The sequence below is a fragment of the Amblyraja radiata genome, chromosome 19, assembly GCF_010909765.2.
Source record: "Amblyraja radiata isolate CabotCenter1 chromosome 19, sAmbRad1.1.pri, whole genome shotgun sequence".
In the NCBI taxonomy this organism is placed as follows: Eukaryota; Metazoa; Chordata; class Chondrichthyes; order Rajiformes; family Rajidae; genus Amblyraja; species Amblyraja radiata.
Window position 1 is genome coordinate 41,366,286 of NC_045974.1, and position 21,899 is coordinate 41,388,184.

The following is a 21,899-nucleotide window of genomic DNA, read 5'->3' on the forward strand; positions in this document are numbered from 1 at the left end:
CAATATTCATACCAAGCTGCCCAAGCGAAATATGAGCCGCTGTTACACCACTGGGCTTGGGTGGATGGAAGGGTTTGTTCCATTCCTAGTGCATCCTATGAGGATGATAAACTGCTGACGCCTGGGACTGGGGGTTTGGCCGCTGGGCTGGTTGTTTAACGTTATTCCCCCCCCCCCCCCCCCCAAGCTTCATCTATCAGGGTCGCCCCACCCCTTGTCCAGCTATAGGGGCTGGAGCAGCGGCATCAGCCTCCAGAAACACCGGCACGTTGCAAGGCGAGCGAGCACAGGACCAGCGCCGAGGTGGGAGAGACTGCCGCGGAGGACAAGGTTACCACGGGGCATCCACAAGGCGGTGTCCGGCAAAGGCATCCTCTATCCCAGGCCAAATTGCTGAGAGTCGGGGAGATTTAAAGAGCCACCCGGTCTCGGGTACCGGCATCTGACAATCTGAAAGCGCCAATCAATGGCATTTTCCCCGCAGTGTGTGGCCGATCTGATTACGATCCGGATCGAAGCATTTTTAATATGAACTCCACATCCTGGCTGACCCTGCCTTTGATCGTGTTGTGGGTCGCACCTCGAGTCCACTCGACATGGTGGTAAGTCACTCAGTCGGGCAGTGGTTCAGCAGCAGCAGCGAGTACCAAACGTGTAGGGAAGAACAGCAGATGCTGGTTTAAATCGTGCTGGAGTAACTCAGCGGGACAGGCAGCATCTCTGGACAGGGGGGATGGGTGAAGAGAAGGGTCTCGACCCGAAACATCGCCCATCCATTCTCGCCAGAGATGCTGCCTGTCCCGCTGAGTTACTCCAGCATTTTGTGTCTATCTTCGGGTTAAACCAGCATCTGCAGTTCCTTCTTACACAACTTTCCCCAGTCACCCCCGGCTGCATCTAACGTTCGCAGGGCGCTGACTAAAACGTAGTGTTTGCGGCACAGTATATCATAACTTGTTCTATCATCTCTGCACGAGAAGCGCTGTTTGAATCGCCACATTTGTGAACTAAAAGCCCTCACATTTTCATTCATTTTCTGTCATCGAGAGAAGGGATAATTTCGCATAGAAGCCTAGAAATTACATGGTTACTGAATGTGACCGGTAACATTCGCCTTCATTATAGCCATGGATGTCACTAGAAGTAGCGCCAGCTTGCATCCTTACCCGGATTTTATATAGGGTAAGCGCAGCAAAGCTTACACTTATTTTTATAACGGTAGTTATAACATTATTAATTATAGTTCAAACTGAAGAAGGGTCTTTACCCGAAACGTCACCCATTCCTTCTATCCAGAGATGCTGTCTGTCCCGCATTTTGTGTCTATTTTCGGTGTAAAACAGCATCTGCAGTTCCTTCCTACGCTATTGACGCTAATCTGAGACTTACATTAACTGCGAGGATTTTAGGCATATACCTTGCTCTTCTGATGTGCTTTTCTAAAAATGTTTTTTTTACACTCTATATCTGAAGGGTCACTAGATGAAAATTCAGATTACCAGAATTTAAGATGCTGATGTGATGTCTTTTCAACTAGGATCTTAAGTAGTAATGCCCCTGTCCCACTTAGGAAACCTGAACGGAAACCTCTGGAGACTTTGTGCCCCACCCAAGGTTTCCGTGCGGTTCCCGTAGGTTTTTGTCAGTCTCCCTACCTGCTTCAACTACCTGCAACCGCACGGAAATCTTGGGTGGGGCACAAAGGCTCCATAGGTTTCCGTTCAGGTTTTCTAAGTGGGACAGGGGCATTAACTCAACTAAGAATACATCATGTACAAATGCCTATTTCTGCAGATTCACTGCCAATAATTAGATCAAAACCAATCATCACTGTTCATTTCTAGGAAATGTTTATTTTGAAGGTCTACTAGCTAACAGGGTGACTTGGCAAGGAGAGAAGATCAAATGAGGGAAATCTAAATTGAACAACTCCATAGGTGTTGTTAATATAATGTTCTTCAAGAACCCTTGTGCCCCAGTGGTAACTAACAGAACCTAATTCTGTGTGGTTTATATATTCCTACACAAGAAGGGCAGCAAACCAATATCCTGTAGTCAGCTAGATGATGTACTCCAGAAGAGGTGCGGAACAATGGCTACACACGGATTGCTCAATTGATCCCAAATATCATATCAGTCATTGAGTTTAATGTTCAGTAATTCATTAGATTTTATTTCAAAATCTGGATAAAACAGGGAATAAAGCGTATTTCTCAACTAAAACTGGAAATTAGTGGAGTAGCATTCCCCTCCTGGGGAGCGAATGCTGAGGATGAATAATTTTGGCCACTATAAAATGGTGTAGCTGCACAGAGTTGTGAGAACTTTGGGATGATTAGCTGGTTTGCCCTCACCAAGAATGACATACAAATAGCTATCCTTCAGTTTCAAGCAAGGTACTTTGCACAAGGTAGAGACAAGAGGTCTTCCTGGAAGCACATACCCAACGACAAAGCTGGAGGCAGAAAGAACTGAAGATGTTGGAATCTTGAGAAAAAACAAAGTGCTGGAGGAACTCAGCGGGTCAGGCAGCTTTGCCAATTCTGAGAATAACTCCATTCATAACTAGGACTTGATGCTTTGCAAGTTGATTACCTTCCATTCATTGGAAAGTGAGGGAACGGGGAAGAGGAAGGGAAAAGAGGAATGTATGGGAATGGGGTGGAAACGTGGGGAAGGAGAAATACATATAAGTTTGCAATCATTGAACATTATTTGAAATATGTTGAATATGGCAGCCTCTGGTTATTTTTTTTTAGCTTGTGCATGGTAGGAAGTCTGGCGATGGGTCTTGACCAGAAACATCACCTATTCCTTGTCTCCAGAGATGCTGTCAGACCCGCTGAGTTACTCCAATGTTTTGTGTCTATCTTAGGTACATGGGTGCCCTTGGAACCCGGGTGATTTGTGACAACATCCCTGGTTTGGTGAGCAGACAACGACAACTGTGTCACAAGCACCCAGATACGATGCAGTCGATTGGAGGTGGAGCCAAGGAGTGGATCGCAGAATGTCAACAGCAGTTCCGCCACCACCGCTGGAACTGTAACACGCTGGACAGAGACCACACACTCTTCGGTAGAGTCATGCTTAGAAGTAAGTAAAATACTGAATCCGCAGCTGACTATTTTCTGTAAAGTATCTTCTGCTTTGCTATAAGTGAATCAGTTCAATTTGTTGGTCTTTGTGGGGCTATAGTTCAGAATGGAAACTAAGAGGAATAATGATGAGATGATGAGTCTGAAGAAGGGTCTCGACCCGAAACATCACCCATTCTTTCTCTCCAGAGATGCTGCCTGCCCCGCTGAGTTACACCAGCATTTTGTGTCTTTCTTAGGAATAATGATGAGCTGGCTGGCCAAAGTGACATTGTTAGCTGTGTGTCAGGATGGCTAACCTTACAACCAGCATGTCTTTATGTATCCAAAATTCTATTCACAGGATGCAAAATTATTTTTTCTAGGGAGTTCAGACAGGCAACGATATGAATGAATAAATCTTGTGTTCTGTGTGGTATTGATTATAAAATGCACATATGTGTCACCAGGTGGTTTATCTCTAAGCACCTGGTACTCTCATGCAGATTTGCATTAAAAAGCCACAAGATGTCCTCCCATTTCCAAGCACCAATACATGATTTCTTTGTGGCGTATAGGTGGTTCAAATGTTTTGGTCTTTTCTATAAACATGCATGCTTGTTATGTGGTTAGCTCCCATCTTGCAACAGATTTATATCAACGATTGTCTGGTGTTTGCTCATCATGTTAAATATGTTTCTATCTCCTCAAGTGCTGCCTAACCGGCTGAGTAATTCCACAATCTTTGCTTTAATTAATGATGTTCTACTTTTAATCAAATTAGAATCTGAGCTGCATTGCGATCATTTCAACATGCCCAGAGTGGAGATGGTGAATTCTGGACATACTCGGCAGGTTAGGCAGCATCAATGAGGAGAGAGACAGGACCAACATTTCAGGTTGATAATATTTCATCAGGTGCATCCATGCCTGATTTTTTGCATATTTACAGCATTTTCATGTTCATTACAGATTTCCAGAATTGTCTGCTTTTCATAACTTTCATAACATATTGCTGAATGTGAATGTTATGATATTTCGTTAACATTTATAACATTGCAAGAACCGGCTCAACTCATCCCACATCGAGTCATAGAAATAGCGGGAGAAGTCTGAAGCATGTTCAAGGAGTTGGTAGCGTAAGACAACTATCCTGCCTTGGTTGGGTGGAACAACATAGTCTGAAGAAAGGGGCAACATTGAGGTGTGGGGATGGAGTTTGTGGCAGCAGAGGGGCAACATAGCAATGGGCAGTTGGATCTGAGGTAACAAGGCCATGTGAAGGGCATGAAATGATCCACAGGTCACGTAGAAACCTCAGAAAATGTCACTAAAGATGTTACTTTTGATAATCAATACAAAAGCCATATCAGCAGTACATCGATCAGGGTTAAGCCCCCAATACAGGGGACGATACAAACCTCTCAGGACTTCTGATCCCCAAACGACATTATATATGAAATAAGAACTTCAGACTGGATGTTAGATGTAAATCAATAAGGCAATTTAGGTGTTCAGCGAGTCAAAGCAATGAGAGGTTTGCCTTCTTACAAGCCAAGACTGCTCGTTTGTAATGTACTAGAGATTCCATCAATGCTTGCTACAGGTAATTACGTTTTTTCAGAATTTAATTTTGTTGGCTATTACATATTAGTACTTTTACATTACTATTTTGCCACTATAATTGACACTATTTTGACAACATAAGGTTACTCCAGACAATGAAGATAATTTATTAATATAATATTATGTGTATCATGTTCTGTGAGCTGACAGCTAATAAACATATTTAAATCAAAGAGCAATGTTTCTGTTTCTGTTGGAGATAAGAGTATGTTTTGTTATTGTTGTAAAAGGATGTTTATTGCAAGGATTCCAATATGGAAGCCATATTCTCCACGGTTAACGTGGACTTTGTGCTTCAAAAGACATGTTGACCATTTGCCCTTTGTTGTCATGCACAGGTAGCAGAGAAGCTGCCTTTGTTTATGCCATCTCGTCTGCTGGGGTGGTGTTTGCCATAACAAGAGCCTGCAGTCAAGGAGAACTCAGCTCCTGTTCCTGCGACCCCCAAAAAAAAGGCATCTCTAAGGACCACAAGGGAACCTTCGACTGGGGAGGATGCAGTGATAACATTGACTATGGTATTAGTTTTGCTAAAGCATTTGTGGATGCTAAGGAAAAGAAAGGGAAGGATGCCAGGGCACTGATGAACCTGCACAATAATCGATCTGGGAGAAAGGTGGGTTCATTCCTATTCTGCATTTTATTGTAAATGTAGAATTGGCGCGTGTCACTTTTTAGTCAGGAAGCACTTCTACTTCTTAAACCTGAAAAGTGAGGGGAAAAAAACACTTTTGCTTTTAATTCAGAAATATGCATCAATGGTGTTAGCATGGAAGTTTTTAACATGTTGGACTGTTATGCTTTCCTTCCCTCACGTCAGAGACTGAAAGTCAACGTCAAAGATGTCAGCGCAACAAACGTGGGTGAAGAGTAGAACACTTCTATTTTCATGCAAACAAAGCGCTTTGACTAAACCAGGAAAAAAACAAAGGCAGAAATAAAAGCAGGAATGGGTGACTTGTCGGGTCGAGACCCTTCTTCAGACTGATGTCAGGGGATTGAGCTCTCTTTCCACTGACACCAGTGTGAAGAAGGGTCTCAACTCGAAACGTCATCCATTCCTTCTCTCCGGGGATGCTGCCTGTCCTGTTGAGTTACTTAAGCCTTTTGTGTCTATCTTCGATTTCAACCAGCATCTGCAGTTCTTTCCTACACATAAAAGTAGGAAACATAGAAAATAGGTGCAGGAGGAGGCCATTCGGCCCTTTGAGCGAGCACCGCCATCCATTGTGATAAATGAATGGAGTATATTTACATTATTTCCTTTATCTGTGCAGTATGGCTAGCTCGATTGTAATCATGTATTGTCTTTCTGCTAACTGGATATCACTTAACAAAAACTTTTCACTGTACCTCGGTACACGTGACAATAAACTAAACTAAACTAAAATTACAGATCCCTTTCTTGAAACCATGTCCACTGAACTATCCAACTAAATGAAAGAGCACTTCAGATCAACCTTGTCAGCCCTTCTCTAAATCTCAGGACTATCTAATCTTACTCAGGGGTGACCCTGGTTCATTCAGGATCAATATTATTGATGGAGTATTGCTGAGATGTTGATGTCAAAGTGAAGTTATTGGTGTGGTTCTGAAGATGTTCTATTCTTTGTCCTTTAGGCTGTAAAACGATTCCTGAAACTTGAATGTAAGTGCCACGGAGTTAGTGGATCATGTACATTGCGAACCTGCTGGCTTGCCATGGCAGACTTCCAAAAAACTGGCAACTACCTCCGGAGAAAATACAACGGAGCTATCCAGGTGATCATGAACCAAGATGGCACTGGGTTTACAGTAGCAAATAAGAACTTTAAAAAACCAACAAAGAATGACCTGGTGTATTTTGAGAGCTCTCCAGACTACTGTGTGATAGACAGAGAAGCAGGTAAATTGTCCATCCACTATTTAAATTGTGGTTCATTGAATATGGTTACAGTTCACATTATGGTAGCAATTCACTTACATTATGACCTAAGATTAAACTGAGCTGAAATTATAAAAAACATTTTCATATTATGGTAATTATCGTTCTTTGAAACTCTCTTCCAGAATAATTCTAAATATTTTTCATCGTAATTAATAAGTTTGCTGTCCGTATTGGGAACGGATTAAAAAAATTTTTTTTTTTAATTTATTAGAAGTACAGTAAGTTACAGTAGTACAAGCCACATATCTTATTACATTTATTGTACCCCTTCATTTTTTAAGCTTTAAGGAAAGATAGAAATAAAGAAAGTAAAGAAAGAGAGATAGAGTCGTGTTAGTGTGAAAGAGTGATCAAAAAGAAAAACCCATTAAACAAAGAATTAGAGAAGAAAGTTAAGAAATAGGCCATGGAAAAAAAAAAAAAAGAAAAGAAACAAAAGCTCTATTATAAAAACAGCGCAAAAAGGGATATACCAACCATATTTTTCATCCCCCCTTACCAGAACCTGATACCATTTCTTTTTTAAAGTATTGTTGCACCTTATACTTGTAATAAGTCGATAAAAATGCAGACCACGTCTTTTGGAAGTGGTCTGATTTGCCTGCAAGGACGAGTTTGGGAACGGATTTGTAGTCACTTTATTTCTCCAGTTTTTTCAATCCAGTTTTTTTTTTCTAGTTTTAAGTTTAAAGATACAGCATGGAAACAGGTCCTTCGGCCCAATGAGTACGTCGACCATCAGTCAGCTGTTTACACTAGTTCTGTGTTATCCAACTTTCTCATCCACTAGGGGCAATTAAGAGAGGGCAAGTAACCTACAAACCCGCATGTCTTTGGGGCGTGGGGGAAACCGGAGAACCTGGATGAAACCCACGCAGGGAGAACATGCGGACACCACACAGAGTGCAGGATCAAACCCAGATCTTTAGCCCTATGAGGCAATAGCTTTGTCAGTGTCACCACTGTGCCACCCCACAGTGGAATAAAATAATTCAGACAATTTCATTCTAATTCAGATACAAGCTGACGGTTTATTTTAGCAGTAATTTCAGTTACATTTCAGAGTGTCAATTGGGGAAAATACTGCTGTTGCGTTACAAGTATTCTGAGGTAAGATCAAGAAAGACTGCTGCATGATGTAAGTGGAGCTGCAATCTGCATCCCAAGTTTGCTGAATCTAATCAAGGTGAAGGGAAGCTGGTGGAAAGTAGCAACAGGGAGAAACCATTCTTCACAAAACACCTCGCGTGGACACAGCATGTATAAACTAGCAAAACATCTAAGGCAGTTCACAGGAATATTATCAAACAAAAGTTTACACCTGGTCACTAAAAGTCTACACCTGGCCACATACAAGGTGTAAGGGTAAGTGACCGAAAGCTTGGTCACAGGGACAGAGCATTTTAAGAATGTCTTGAAAGAGGAAAAATAGCTGAGGAGGTTTCGGGAGCTGAGGCTGAAAACATTTATGGGATTGATTAAGAGGCCAACCTTTTTTTTAATCATTCATCACTAGGAAGTGGGTATTACAAATAAGGCTGCCAATTGTTGCCATCCTTAATTGATCATGAATTAATGATTTGGAAGTTCATTTCGAACGGTAGTTAGAGGTTATCTGAGAAAGTGGGGTATCATAGAACTAGTATGAACAGGTGATTGATGGTCAACGTGGACTCGGTGGGCTGAAGGGCCTGATTCCTGCTGTATCTCTAAACTAAACTCAACTAAACTGGAGCTCTGGGGTGACAATTCCACCCTGTAAAGTAGATCAATGAACTGGACGTTACCCTGCAATAAACGGGAAGTTCATTGTTACTGCTACTGACTTTTTCACTGCAGATCACATTTTAAATATTTAATTAATTGCATTTAAATCGGTCAACTGCATGGCGGGCTAGATCATTAGTCCGGGCTCCTGAATCACTGGGCTAGACACATAACCAGAATGCAACCGTATCTTATCACAGCATAACTGAAGGAATAAAGATTCTCTAGCTGGTGAGACTGGGGAAACAGGAGAGAGAAAACCACAGCAGCATTTGAAAAAAGCATGAAAATGCTGAAGGTTCAGCAGCACTTAGCCGGGCATCGGTAAATGGGTCAGCTTGCACAAATGGATGAATGATAAAATGGTGCAAGAATGGACACAGGCAGCAAAGTTAGCGGTAATTTGTTCTCAACAGTCATCAGCTTAGTACAGCATCTAACAAAAGATTTACACCTCTGCATTTACTGCACAACTAACTTTCAGAATTATTCAGCAATAATCGAGCAGACAGAGATATGTTGGGAGCGGCAATGATGTTTTTTGCTCCGATAAATGTCAGTTTTGTCATTCTTAAAAGATGAAAGCTAAGAAACTAGTGCTCATGATGCTTAAAGGAAAGAAATCAATCAGGGCAGGAAATGAATACTGCATGTTATACAATGCATGTTATAGATGCATTAAACAACTCCTTAGGCTCACATCATAGCCTTTTTGACATCCTTGTGCCTGTTTTTATAAAGGCGTTAATTTCCAAAATATTATGTCTAATTAAGAGATTTCTGAGCATTTAAGTTCAACAGGGAAGTGTTAAATCAAAATTGATTGTGGAATGATAGTCCCACAATTTAGTTTATGTAAATGTTTAGAAGTACAACCTGGAAACAGGCCCTTCGGCCCATTGGGTCCACCGAGATGATCAAGCTCATCGATCACCCGTACCCTAGCTCAAAAATATAATGATTTTATATAATATTTGCCATGATAATAGTTTAGATTCAATAATTGCATAGTGTTCTCATATTAAAGTGGATATCCCATTAATGAAATTAATCCTTTGGGCATCCTGGACAAGGATTGAACTTGGTGAGATGAAATAGCATGGGTTTCCTTGATGATTTATATTATGTGGGGGATTTTCCTGGTAAATGGGTAAATGCCAACAGTTCTAAAGAGCACTGTTGACATTTACCCAGTTAAATGGGAGCAAATCCAGGAGTAGTGTGGCAGCAATACTACACGCTGCTGGTCTGCACTTTTCAGCACCAGGTCAGTGGGTCTGTACTGCCACTCAGTAGACAAAATGTGTGGGAAGGAAGTTGCTGCAGGCGCTGGTTTAAACCGAAGATAGACACAAAAAAGCTGGAGTAACTCAGTGGGTCAGTCAGCATCTCTGGAGAGAAGGAATAGGTGACATCTTGGGTTGAGACCCCTTCAGGGACCCTTTTGCCCCTGTCCCACTTAGGAAACCTGAACGGAAACCTCTGGAGACTTTGCGCCCCACCCAAGGTTTCCGTGCAGTTCCCGGAGGTTGCAGGTGGTTGCCTTGGAGGTTGCAGGTAGTGGAAGCAGGTCGGGAGACAGACAAAAACCTCCTGGAACCGCACGGAAACCTTGGGTAGGGCGCAAAGTCTCCAGAGGTTTCTGTTCAAGTTTCCTAAGTGGGACAGGGGCATAACTCATCTACAGCAGTGGAGCTCCATTTTATTCAGAATACAGAATTCCCAGCTACCCTGATACAGGATCCATCGGGATCCATCAGGATATTAGTGAGGATTGGAGGATAGGGAAACAAAGATGGAACCATGTTCCTGTGTTTTTTACCTCTTCAGTTTAATAGATTGGTTGTAATGATGTAAATGCCTTATCTGGAGACAGGCATGGACTTTTAAAAACCGTGAGCAGTTTTGATTACTAGCAAAGCCGGCGAAAAGTCTTTGTTGCCAATCAGTACATTGAGGGGGATCTCCAGATCAGGACTTCTTCAGGATGTCACTGGATGCCCTGCTTCTGCTACATTCTGTCTCCAGATTCCAGGATGCTCTGGGTCAGGGGAATAGGCTCTCTTCAATCCTGATCCATATGAGCTTGGTGTGACCATGGATGGTAGTTGTGGGCTGGTCTCATTAGATTACTTTAATATTCTATTGCTCCAACATACTACAAAACATATTTTGAATATTAAATATACTAGCTGCTGAGAAAAAGGAAATGAGTTTGTAACATGAATACAGTTTTTGCCTTGAACAACTGTGGGTGGTAATCATTTGACAGGAGGAGCAGTATTCTAGCACTAGGTTACGTCTGTATAATTCTTGGCAAAGCTAGTGTTCAATCATCTCTGCAAATTTTACAGTCCTAAAGCAAACATTGGTGTTCTCTGGAAATGTTTGCATAACATCTTGCAAATCTGTGCTTTTGTTTCACTCACACTTTTTGTTGGCACTCGCTTGCGTTCTTTAAAGTCCATGTGGTCATTTATCAGAATGTATTGCAATCTCCTGTCGTGGGTGCCAGGACGTAACTACAAGCTAATGATAGGCAGGAAAATCTTACTTCATTAGAAACCGCTTTAACGTTTTTTTTCCTTTTTCAATAATGTTCTTGGTTGCCAAGGGCAATTGACGTTAAAATATACACAGTATGTTTTGCAGCACCATGGAAACGGTAATCATTCAATTCAACAGATAATAATTGGTTAGAATAAAAGTATCCGGGCTTTTTAAAAAACACATAACTTTATTCAAATATATTATGAAAATCATGGATCCAAAATTCATAACAACAAGATCATAGAAAAATTTATGATGTCGAGTCTATTTTTGTAACATCTGTTCGTTTCATTACATACAAATAACAGTAAATGTGTTGAAAATGAAGACAGTCTGTGGAAGGTTTCTACAACAACATCTGCTGATGATTTCCTTTTCCTTTCTACCTTCCATTTGACCTGACAAAACAGCAATATGTCAAGAGCAAATTTCACAGTTAGATCTGTTAGACACCAACATTCAGTGCTATAAAATGCAAAGAACTAACACTAACTGGCAACAACGTATCGTGCATATAAAACAAAAGCTTTTAACGGCAAAAGTAGGATTCATCTTGAAAATTGCAATTACAAAATAAAACATCAAAGATTCAATGGTGACACAAGGAACTGCAGATGTTGGATTACGAAAAATGGCAGGAAGTGCTGGAGTAACTCAATGGGTCAAAGACCCTTTCTAACACAGAATTTCCCTTTTTCTTCTTGCGTATGGCGTGCACAGCCTAAAGTTGTAGGACAACTCGTTCTATTTGATCTTATTTGATTGTGCACGCCAAGTTGATTGCATTCGTCGAAACAGGGCGGACCACATGAAGGTTGCAATCTCCCTCCCCAGAATTTCCCTTAGTTGTTGTGAAATCTAGATGAAAATCATCGATTCAGGAATACATGGTAATTTCAGCAGGCATAGTTCACTTCGCCCAGCCTCTGTATAATGACATTTATCATTAATCCAAATGATTTTTTTCCAATTAAATCTCCACATTTACCATTTTCCTTATGTCTTTTCCCCTTTAGCCATTTATTTAATTATCTGTGCTTCAATCTCTAACACAAAAATAATTTCACAACTTCACAATTGTCACTGCATTGAGATATCTCCTGCCGACTGTTGTAAGTCCCTTGCCTTTCATTTTAAATCCATGCGCTCTCGTTCAAATGTCCGTGAATTGCAGTAAATTGTCTGATTCCTTCATCCTGATTTCTGCCATCCTGCCAGAGCTTTACACTCTTTTATCACCTGCTTCCATAATCAATCTTCTTTGGTGATACTTTGCTTGGTATTTCCCAATGATACATTGTTAAATGGATATATACTTGAGTTCCATCAATACTGAGCATTAAGGCCACTTTCAAATATATTTAAGGAGATACAAGGAACTGCAAATGCTGGTTTGCAAAAAAAGACACAAAGTGTTGGAGTTACTCAGCAGGTCAGGCAGCATCTCTGGAGAACATGGATAGGTGACTTTTCGGGTCGGGGCCATTCGTCAGTCGGAAGAAACGTCACCTATTCGGGTTCTCCAAAAATGCTGCCTGATCCGCTGAGAAACTCCAGCACTTTGTGTCCTTTTTGTAAACATTGGCACCTGCAGTTCCTTGTTTCTACATCTTGCTGCGGTGCCCTGGCATGCACCCATTTCCCCCCTTCCCACCTTTGACAGATCAAAAATCATTGCAATTCTCACGTTGTGATAACGAATAACAATGACCAATTTTCTTGAAACACAAGCTTGCAATGTCTTGGCTAAGCATCAAGACTGCAGAACCTTGAGTTCCTCCTGGCATCCTATATATTGATTGAGTATCTTATCCATCATTCTACATGCCAAGCAGAACAGTGAAGTGACAAGTCTTATATGACATATTTACAAACTATATGTTTGAGTGATGCGATTTAAGGAGAATATGATATTGTAGAATTAGAAATGTCCAGATTATAAATGGTCTGTAAAATATCCTCCATACTTTCTAGTGTTGATTTTCAATCATTGAATTTAAAAGGGGGCTGCTAGGTAAGGAAAAAAATCATGATTACAGGTACAGCACCACATACAGATTTACAGCTAAAAGATTTGGTCCATGGCCACTGCTCTGATTGATCCTTGGTGCCTGGGCTGCATTTAATTCAACGATGGCCTCACCAATAGCAAGGTCCATCATCAATCAGCAAGGCAGGCAATGCTGAAACAATCAAGGATGGTTCTTCATGTCAACTCCAAGGCCAATAGCAGCAGAATATCTTCCATTGCAGCCAAAGCTGACCCTGGGAACCATCATGGTAGACATGGATGCACACAATTGTAGCTGACTTCAGGCTTAATACCCCTGGCCTGTCCTGGCCACTCCCGCTTCTTTCCTTCTCTCTCCCACCGGGCAAAAGGTATAGAGGTGTGAAAACGCACATCTCTAGATTCAAGAACAGTTTCTTCCCAGCTGTTTTCAGACAACTGAACCATCCTACCACAACTAGAGAGCAGTCCTGAACTAATCTCTCCTTTATCGGACTATCTTTGATCGGACTTTGCGTGCTCTATCTTGCACTAAACGTTATTCACTTTATTCCCTTATTCACTGTGAATGGGTCGACTGTAATCATGTATTGTCTTTCCGCTGACTGGTTAGCGCACGACAAAAGCTTTTCACTGTACCTTGGTACATGGGACAATAAACTAGACTAAACTAGGAGGCAAGCATAGCATAGGGTGCACTGTCCCTATTGCATGGTAATTGCTATGTCTGTTCAGACTTTAGTCTTTAGAGATATAGAGACTGTAGTGTCCAGCGATCACACCCATATACTAACTTGCACACACTAGAGATCATTTTACAACTTACCAAAGCCAATTATCCTACAAACCTGTACGTCTTTGGAGTGTGGGAGGAAACCAGAGCACCTGGAGAAGACCCAAGTGGTCACAGGGAGAACGTACAAATTCTGTACAGACAGCACTCGAGCCCGGGTCTTTGACGCTGTGAGGCAGCAACTGTACTGTTGTGCCACTCTGCCGCACAAGTGTTGTAAAAGTTCACACTCCCTTCTATTACACCGGCACTTTATTGTCATTTCCATCAGTATCTTTAGTTTTAAGTTTAACTTTATTACCGTTACATGTATCAAGGTACAGTGCATGACATCCAAACAGATGGGATAAAATCAATCAAGTCCAACTCTAGTACAGTAGTTGACCATGGGAGAAGATACAGAGTGCAGAATATAGTTCTCAGAATTGTAACGGATCAGTTCCATAGACAAAGTCCAATGTCCACTATAAGATAGAGATGAATTGGATAGTATCCTATCTCTTGGAAAGACCATTCAGAGGCCCAATAACAGAGAGGAAGAAGCTATATAATGAGCTTAAAATGGCATTAAACTGGCCATCCAATGTAGCGGTAAATATAGGATTATTTACACCTTTCATTCCAGTTTGTGTTATTTTCCAGCAACTGCCAGAAATAAACAATATCATGAGCACTGAGTGAATCTCACTCTTTCATATCCAGACATCCCCCCAATCAGACAGGATATGTCATCGATAATGTCACCCATTCCTTCTCTCCAGAGATGCTGCCTGTCCCGCTGACTTACTCCAGTATTTTGTGTCTATCTTCGGTTTAAACCAGCATCTGCAGTTTCTTCCTACACAGAATATGTGGCTTTGTTTTCTTGTTCCAAAAGATGCATATGTAAACTTTAACAGACCCTAGAGATTACCACTGTCTTTTGCATTTAATCTGTATGCTGATTGAAGATATGTTCTACAATATGTGACTATTTAGATCCCAGTTGCATTGTAGATGTTAGTCTTGATCGGTAGCCATATATATATATCAGCTTTATTACTACTGACAGTGAATGGCGTTCAGCCTGAAGGCAATAAGATTCACTGCATCTGTGCATGCAGGATTTTTCTCACAGTTTTGCGATTTGCAGTTGCAATTTATTATAGCGGCAGGAATAGTGGGTCTTTTGAAGCTCTGTTAGTATTGAAACAAATCTAAAAAAGCAATGACATGTATATTTAAACCATGCAAATTAGAAAAGATCCCAGGTTCAACTTTTAGTCAGTGCTGAGGTGACTGATACAGAGTGCAGCTAATCACTGGATCTTTTGTCACGATACATCATACAATAAGGATACCCCAATCAGTGTCCCCTCGTTCACGTCTGAAGCCACCACAAAATTGGTAACCGGTCTGTATAATTGAATGTTGCTGTACCCTTTTCTCTGAACTTTGTCTCATCTTTAATTCTCCTAATTGAGCAGCAGGTTTCATCATTCATCAGGTTTTATATATTCCTGAAGCTTTCTGTTGACAGTCTTCAATAAAAGCCGCAGGGGAATAGGGAAGCCTTCTCACCGACACTCATACTTTTAATTCCTATATTTTTCAATTGATCTTTTTATATAATAAACATCACAAGAAGATCCAAAATACATGTTCATTTACTTGGGAGTCTGATATTTCCAGGGCCTGAGGATACGTGGTTATTTACTGACTGATAAAGATAGTCCAGCTGTTCATCCTGCAGCACACTAATTCAACAAAATCTTACCAATAGGATATTTTGAATCCCCTGACTCGTTCAAGAAAGCCCAGAACTCAGTCATTGAACAGTCGTTACCCGACCACTGATAATACCCACCAGAGTTCAGTCCATTATATTTAACATCTTGCATTGCTTCAGTGGAAATATTTTAAGAATTTTCCAAAATAGACATTAATGACAATAATTTATCTTTAAGCTCCTGGCTTCAGGCACAAATGAATTGTGATAAAATCATTTTCAATATTTCCCCAATACACTTTCCAATGTCATTATACCACAGTGCATTCTATCCAGTTTAAAACAAAATGTCTGTACAATAAAAGATGTATTTACAAGCATTGGATGAAATGCAAAGCTCCATTTTTTTAGACCAACTCTTGTGGACTAATAGAGCAATACATTAAATTCAACCACAACAGCACCCATAAGTACTGTATAAGGAAATATACTGGAGATAATGGCCTCCTCAGTGGTGCCAGAGAACTTAAGGATGCATCTTGTATGACTTGAGCTTGGTTCTTAATCTTGGATGATTAAATTCAAAGAGAGCCTGTCCCAGTACACCAAACTACACAACATTTGGGCAGCATGGTGGCGCAGCAATAGAGTTGCTGCCTTACAGCTCTTACAGTGTCGGAGACCCGGGTTCGATCCAGACTATGGGTGCTGTCTGTACGGAGTTTGTAGGTTCTCCCCGTGACCTGCATAGGTTTTCTCCAAGAGTTTCTGTTTCCTCCCACACTCCAAAGATGTACAGGTTAGTAGGCAATTGGCTTGTTATAAATGTAAATTGTCCCTAGTGTGTGCAGGATAGTGTTAATGTGCAGGGATCGTCAGTGCAGACTCAGTGGGCCAAAGAGCCTGTTTCTGTACTGTATCTCTAAACTAAACTAAACTGAATTACCCAGACTAAACATTATTAACAACATTTTACACACATAAGGGGCCTTAGCTGCCTCTTAAAGGCTACATCATTTCATCCCATCAGACACATTCCTTTTGTTCCATCCATTACCTTCCCCAACTTGCTTGCTTTCTCTCTTTCTGATAAAGGGTCTCAGAATGAAAGAATTAAATCTCTTTCCACAGACGCTACCTGAGTTTTTCCAGCATTTTCTGTGTTTATTTAAGATTTTCAGCATCTGCAATATTTTTCATTTACATTTCTTTCTCGCTGATATCAGGCAACTGTATAACTACCACAAATCTACCACAACTAGATGCAGTCCTGAACTACTATCCACCTCATTGATGACCCTCAGACTCTCTTGGATCGGTCTTTACTGGCTTTACCTTGCACTAAACTAAGGTTATTCCCTTATCATGTATCTATACACTGTAAATGGCTCGATTGTAATCATGTATCGTCTTTCTGCTGACTGGTTAGCACGCAACAAAAGCTTTTCACTCTACCTCGTATTCAGTTCAATAAACTAAACTGAATTGATCATTTCCCAATTAAATTCGCTGATTCCCCAATTCTAACTAAATCAAATAATTGCTAAACAAATTGTTCAAATGTCTGCCAAATCTGATATACCAGACTGGTTATCATATCATATCATTATCATAAGGAATGTGCTGAGGTATAGAATAGATGCTAAAAAGATTGAAGAAAGGCCTCGACACAAACATGTTGTCAAATAGGCATATTTACCTTACTGGCTGAAAATAAGACCAAACAGAGGAATTTAGTCAAGTTTTAATAAGGCAGTTAATATAAACAGTCCCCTTTTAGTTCCTGAACAACATGAGACAGGAAATCTGCATTACTATTGTAAAACTTGTAAAGCTAGAAGATTAACCTTTGTTGAAAACTGTACCTAACATACATTGTCCATTATTACCTGATAATCTATCAAGTTGATATTGACTGTGAAATGTGGACATGTTGCATTGTAAAATAATAACACTATCAAGTCTGGTATTTGCACCAGGAAATGGTCTGTTAAGGACATTATCTTGAACATGAAATACAAGCAGTGGGCATACCTGCTGCTAGGTAGCACAGTGGTGCAGCTGGTAGAGCCCTTGCCTCGCAGTGCCAGAGAATTGGTTCAATCCTGACCTTGGGTTCTTTCTGCATGGAGTTTGCATATTCTCCTTGTGACTGCGTGGGCTTCCTTCGGGTGCTCCGGTTTCCAATCACGTCCCAAAGACACGAGGGTTTGTACCTATAATTGTCCCCGGTAAAGATTACCCCTTGTGAGTAGGGGGTGCATGTGAATGCGAAATAACATAGAACTAGAATATAGAATGCAATAGATAGACACAAATGCTGGAGTAACTCAGCGGGACGGGCAGCATCTCTGGAGAGAAGAATGGGCGATGTTTCGGGTCGAGACCCTTCCTCAGACAGGTAATCGATGGTTGCCATGGACTCAGTGGGCAGAAGAGTTTGTTTCTGTTCAGTATCTTTCACTCAATCAAGGCGCAATAGTTGAATATCATTGATACTGTAAATCTAAAATAACAACAGAAAATGCTTAGCATGTCACGCAGCATCTTTGGGGACATGATATATCTGTGAATATAAGAACAATAAAATTGTTCATGATAAATCTGCTGGATTTATGAGAAAAGTAGCAAATACTAAATAAAAGAAGTTCAAAGTCATCACCTGAAATGCTAACAAATGTGGTATGACCTATTACATTTCCAGCATGTTTTATAAAAAAATGTTCATTAAATGTGTAAATATAAATATGTAAATAATTTGAGCTCGACCAGAACATGTTGGAATTTTAATCTCTGTCGTTAAGGTAATTCTAACACGCAGCATCACCAGGCAAGATCCACATCTAACTTTCAGTTTTAGTTTAGTTTACTTTAGAGATACAGCGTGGAAACAGGCCCTTCAGCCCACCAAGCCCGCACCGACCAACGATCCCCGCACACTAACACTATTCTCCACATACTAGGGACAATTTTCACATTTACACCAAGCCTATTAACTAAAAACCTGTACTCTTTGGAGTGCGGGAGGAAAACGAAGATCTCGGAGAAAACCCACGCAGGTCATGGGGAGAACGTACAAATTCTGTACAGGCAAGCATCCGTAGTGGGGATCAAACCCGGGACTCTGGCGTTGTAAGGCAGTAGCTCATCTATGCTTTTGTTGGCCTTGTATTTTCAATTTGCAGCCCACAAGCAGATGAAATACTTTTCCGGGGAGGACTGGTTATCTCAGTACCATCCATTCATTACTGTTGAAAGCAGAATTAATTATTGGGGAGGGGGGTGAGGAGAAGAAAAATATGGCATCGTTGAGATGTTTTAATGGCAAGTTAGTTTATTGCGAGCCCCTGTGTGTAGGATGGAACTGCAGATGCTGGTTTGCACCGAAGATAGACACAGATCGCTGGAGTAACTCAGCGGAACAGGCAGCATCTCTGGATAGGAATGGGTGACATTTCAGGTTGAGACTGTCTGAAGAAGGGTCTCAACCTGAAATGTCACCCATTCCTATCCACAGATGCTCAATCTGAAACGTCACTCATTCCTTCTCTCCAGAGATGCTGCCTGTCCCGCTGAGTTACTCCAGCATTTTGTGCCTATCTTCATTGTGATATTGTGAGCCCCTGTTTTATGTTCAAACAGAAGAACGATCGGAAGGGTAGGATTCCTCCCCACTGGGCCAATTACTTCATGGGAGGATGAAAAAAAACGGAGCAAGAACGATATTTTTATAGTTATTCTAGAAAAACAAATCACAGGCCAATATGATCAAATTGCACATGGTGCTTCATAAATCATCCTACCATCCTAGATTATAACGCTTAGTAAAGTGTTGATAATGGGGTACCTGTCAACGTTAACAATGTAATGTAGAATGCAGATAAATTGCCCATTAATCATTCAGTCAAATGGAATGAACAGTGACAGTTTGACACCTTTGTTCCTTATCATACATCAGACAGTTGCATGCTAATCAGATACAGGAAATTAGACTCAGAAATAGTAGAAATATAATATTTTGCATGGTTAAAATATCTCAGCATTCTTGAACATGATAGAAGTTATTCATGTGTAAGAACTTGAATAAGATTCTAGTTGAAATCAAGTTGAAATATGCTCTTGAATCGAAGATTTATGAGGATGTTGCCAGGACTAGAGGGGGGGATGGTGGGACATGTTTTGAGAGGTGTTTTGTAATCCGGATTTTGAAATTCGGTGAAAAGAAAATCTATTAATATCTCCACTTTCCACGTGACAGTGGGGGTGTCACTGTTAAGCACTTGGTAAATTTCTCTATTAACATCGTATTTACATGATGTGTCACCAATTGTGTTTTGACCTTCAAGTATTACTGAAGGTATTCAGGGAGAATTTCTTAAAGTTCTCTGATGTGGGTACAATCGCCATTTGAACTAATTGGATATATTGGCAGATGAGAAAGATTTAAACGTGTATCGGATTTAAACGGGTCGGGTCATTAAGGGTTCCGGTTGAACGAGTTTCCCAGCTGGCTGGCTTGCAGGTAAATCCCTCATTCAGATCACTCGCGTTATTTAGTATGTTTTTCCCCATATCTCTCTCTCCCCCTTCCAAGGTTGGTTCTTCTGTTTGCCTTTATTTGCTAGTTAGTTATCACATTGTAGCTTTTGAAGGATTCAAGTGGGAATCAGATGCTTTCGGCCCGTTCACGGGGCCTTTCATCGCCCAGCTTAAAATCAAACTGCTGCATCGAGGCAATCGAGGCTCCCAGTGTTGAAGCCTCCGCCAGCCATTTTTATGCCGCGCCGGGCGATGAAAGGCCCCGCGAATGGGCTGATTCAAGCCCCACAATTCGGGGCAGACAAAGCTGCTGTTGCTGGAGTTCGGAGTCAGTCACCAACCTGGTCAGCTCCCGATGTTACCATCCACAGGGCCCACGGGTGTGTGTGTGTGTGTGTGTGTGTGTGTGTGCGCATGCGTGTGGCCACCAAGAATTTGTGTCCCCCCCCATGTTTTGATAGCGATTAGTTACCTGTCACTGTCAGCTATTAGTTACCTATTTGCAGTGTCACCAAGCTGATGCCATTTATGCCTTGTTTGCCAGGGTCCCTGGGTACAGCAGGCAGAGTGTGCAACAGGACCTCTCGAGGGATGGACGGCTGTGAAGTGATGTGCTGTGGCCGAGGCTATGACACCTCCCGCATCATGCGGGTGACGAAGTGTGAATGTAAGTTTCACTGGTGCTGTGTCGTCCGCTGCAAGGAATGCCACGAAATGACAGACGTACACACCTGCAAAGCTCCCAAGAACGCAGAGTGGCTGGAACAGACATGAAAGATCAGAGGAAGCACGGACAGATAATACTCGCCCTCTCTTCATCTTTAACAAAACCAGCCTGCCTCCATTTTTATTCTATCTGAATCTACAGGAGAGATGTCCCGCTGAGTTACTCCAGCATTTTGTGTCTATCTACATCCTTTATTTAACATCCTAAATTATTTTATGTGAAGACATTGTTTTCATTATACCAGGGTCCCTGTTTGGAAGTCAGTGATGCAAGACTTTTCTGAAAAGGTAGTTCAATAGCATTTGCCTTTTCCTGAACACAAATGGTGTGTAATTAACTGAATTTGCCCATTTGGAAATCATATGAAATTCATAGCTTGGAAGTTAGGTTGAAAGATTCAATAAGAGTCTCAAAATCCTTTGGTTTTCATTTTAATATGCTGCTTATCTCTATCCACTGCTCATCATCCACGCGGCATTGCAGTCCTGCTGCAGAAAGATCAGCATGCCTTTGTTTTCTGCCATCATTTGCTTTTCATAGACATGACCCAAAATAGGTACAATCCCCAACCAGGACTCAATGTTCTGCACCAGTTTCTGAACAAATGTCAGAACCAGGTTCCATATTGTATATAACATGTAGGGAGGAACTGCAGATGCTGGTTTAAACCGAAGATAGATGCAAAAAGATGGAGTAATTCAACGGGTCAGGCAGCATCTCTGGAGAAAAGGAATAGGTGATGTTTCGGGTCGAGACCCTTCTTCAGACTGAGAGTCACATATGAAAGATATGCATCTCTTTCATTCATTTGTTCTATATGTATCTCTCTATATCACCGTCTATATCTCTCGTTTCCCATTCCCCTGACTCTCAGGCTGAAGAAGGGTCTCGACCCGAAACGTCACCTATTCCTTTGCTCCAGAGACGCTGCCTCACCCGCTGAGTTACTCCAGCTTCCTTGCAAACCCGGGCCACACAATAATTTCATTGAGATTTTCAATTGATTGATATTTAGTTAGATTCCCTTTGTCTTGTTCTCAGATGCATATTTAGTCACAGCTCATCTCCACAGCTCAAGCACGGACTGAGGTGGATTTCAGTCGGAGTTGTTTCTTTCAGTATGCTACAATCTTGGTGCTCACTCAACAATTGTTTCAGGTTGACCCGGTTTTTA

The 21,899-nt window shown here is 41.3% G+C and overlaps 1 protein-coding gene across 1 annotated transcript; it reads left to right on the forward strand.

The window, feature by feature from the left end:
- The first annotated feature begins 294 nt into the window (after positions 1-294).
- wnt2 (Wnt family member 2) lies at positions 295-21,362 on the forward strand. Its single transcript, XM_033038311.1, has 5 exons — positions 295-602; positions 2,876-3,096; positions 5,042-5,319; positions 6,324-6,588; positions 20,543-21,362. The coding sequence occupies exons 1-5, from the start codon at positions 529-531 to the stop codon at positions 20,770-20,772; spliced, it is 1,068 nt and encodes a 355-aa protein (XP_032894202.1). The 5' UTR covers positions 295-528; the 3' UTR covers positions 20,773-21,362.
- The last annotated feature ends 537 nt before the right edge of the window (positions 21,363-21,899 follow it).

Coding starts and splice junctions, on each gene's coding strand:
- wnt2 (XM_033038311.1), top strand. CDS start 529: ATGAACTCCACATCCTGGCTGACCCTGCCTTTGATCGTGTTGTGGGTC. Junction 603..2,875: donor CGAGTCCACTCGACATGGTG/GTAAGTCACTCA, acceptor TGTCTATCTTAG/GTACATGGGTGCCCTTGGAA. Junction 5,320..6,323: donor ATAATCGATCTGGGAGAAAG/GTGGGTTCATTC, acceptor TTTGTCCTTTAG/GCTGTAAAACGATTCCTGAA.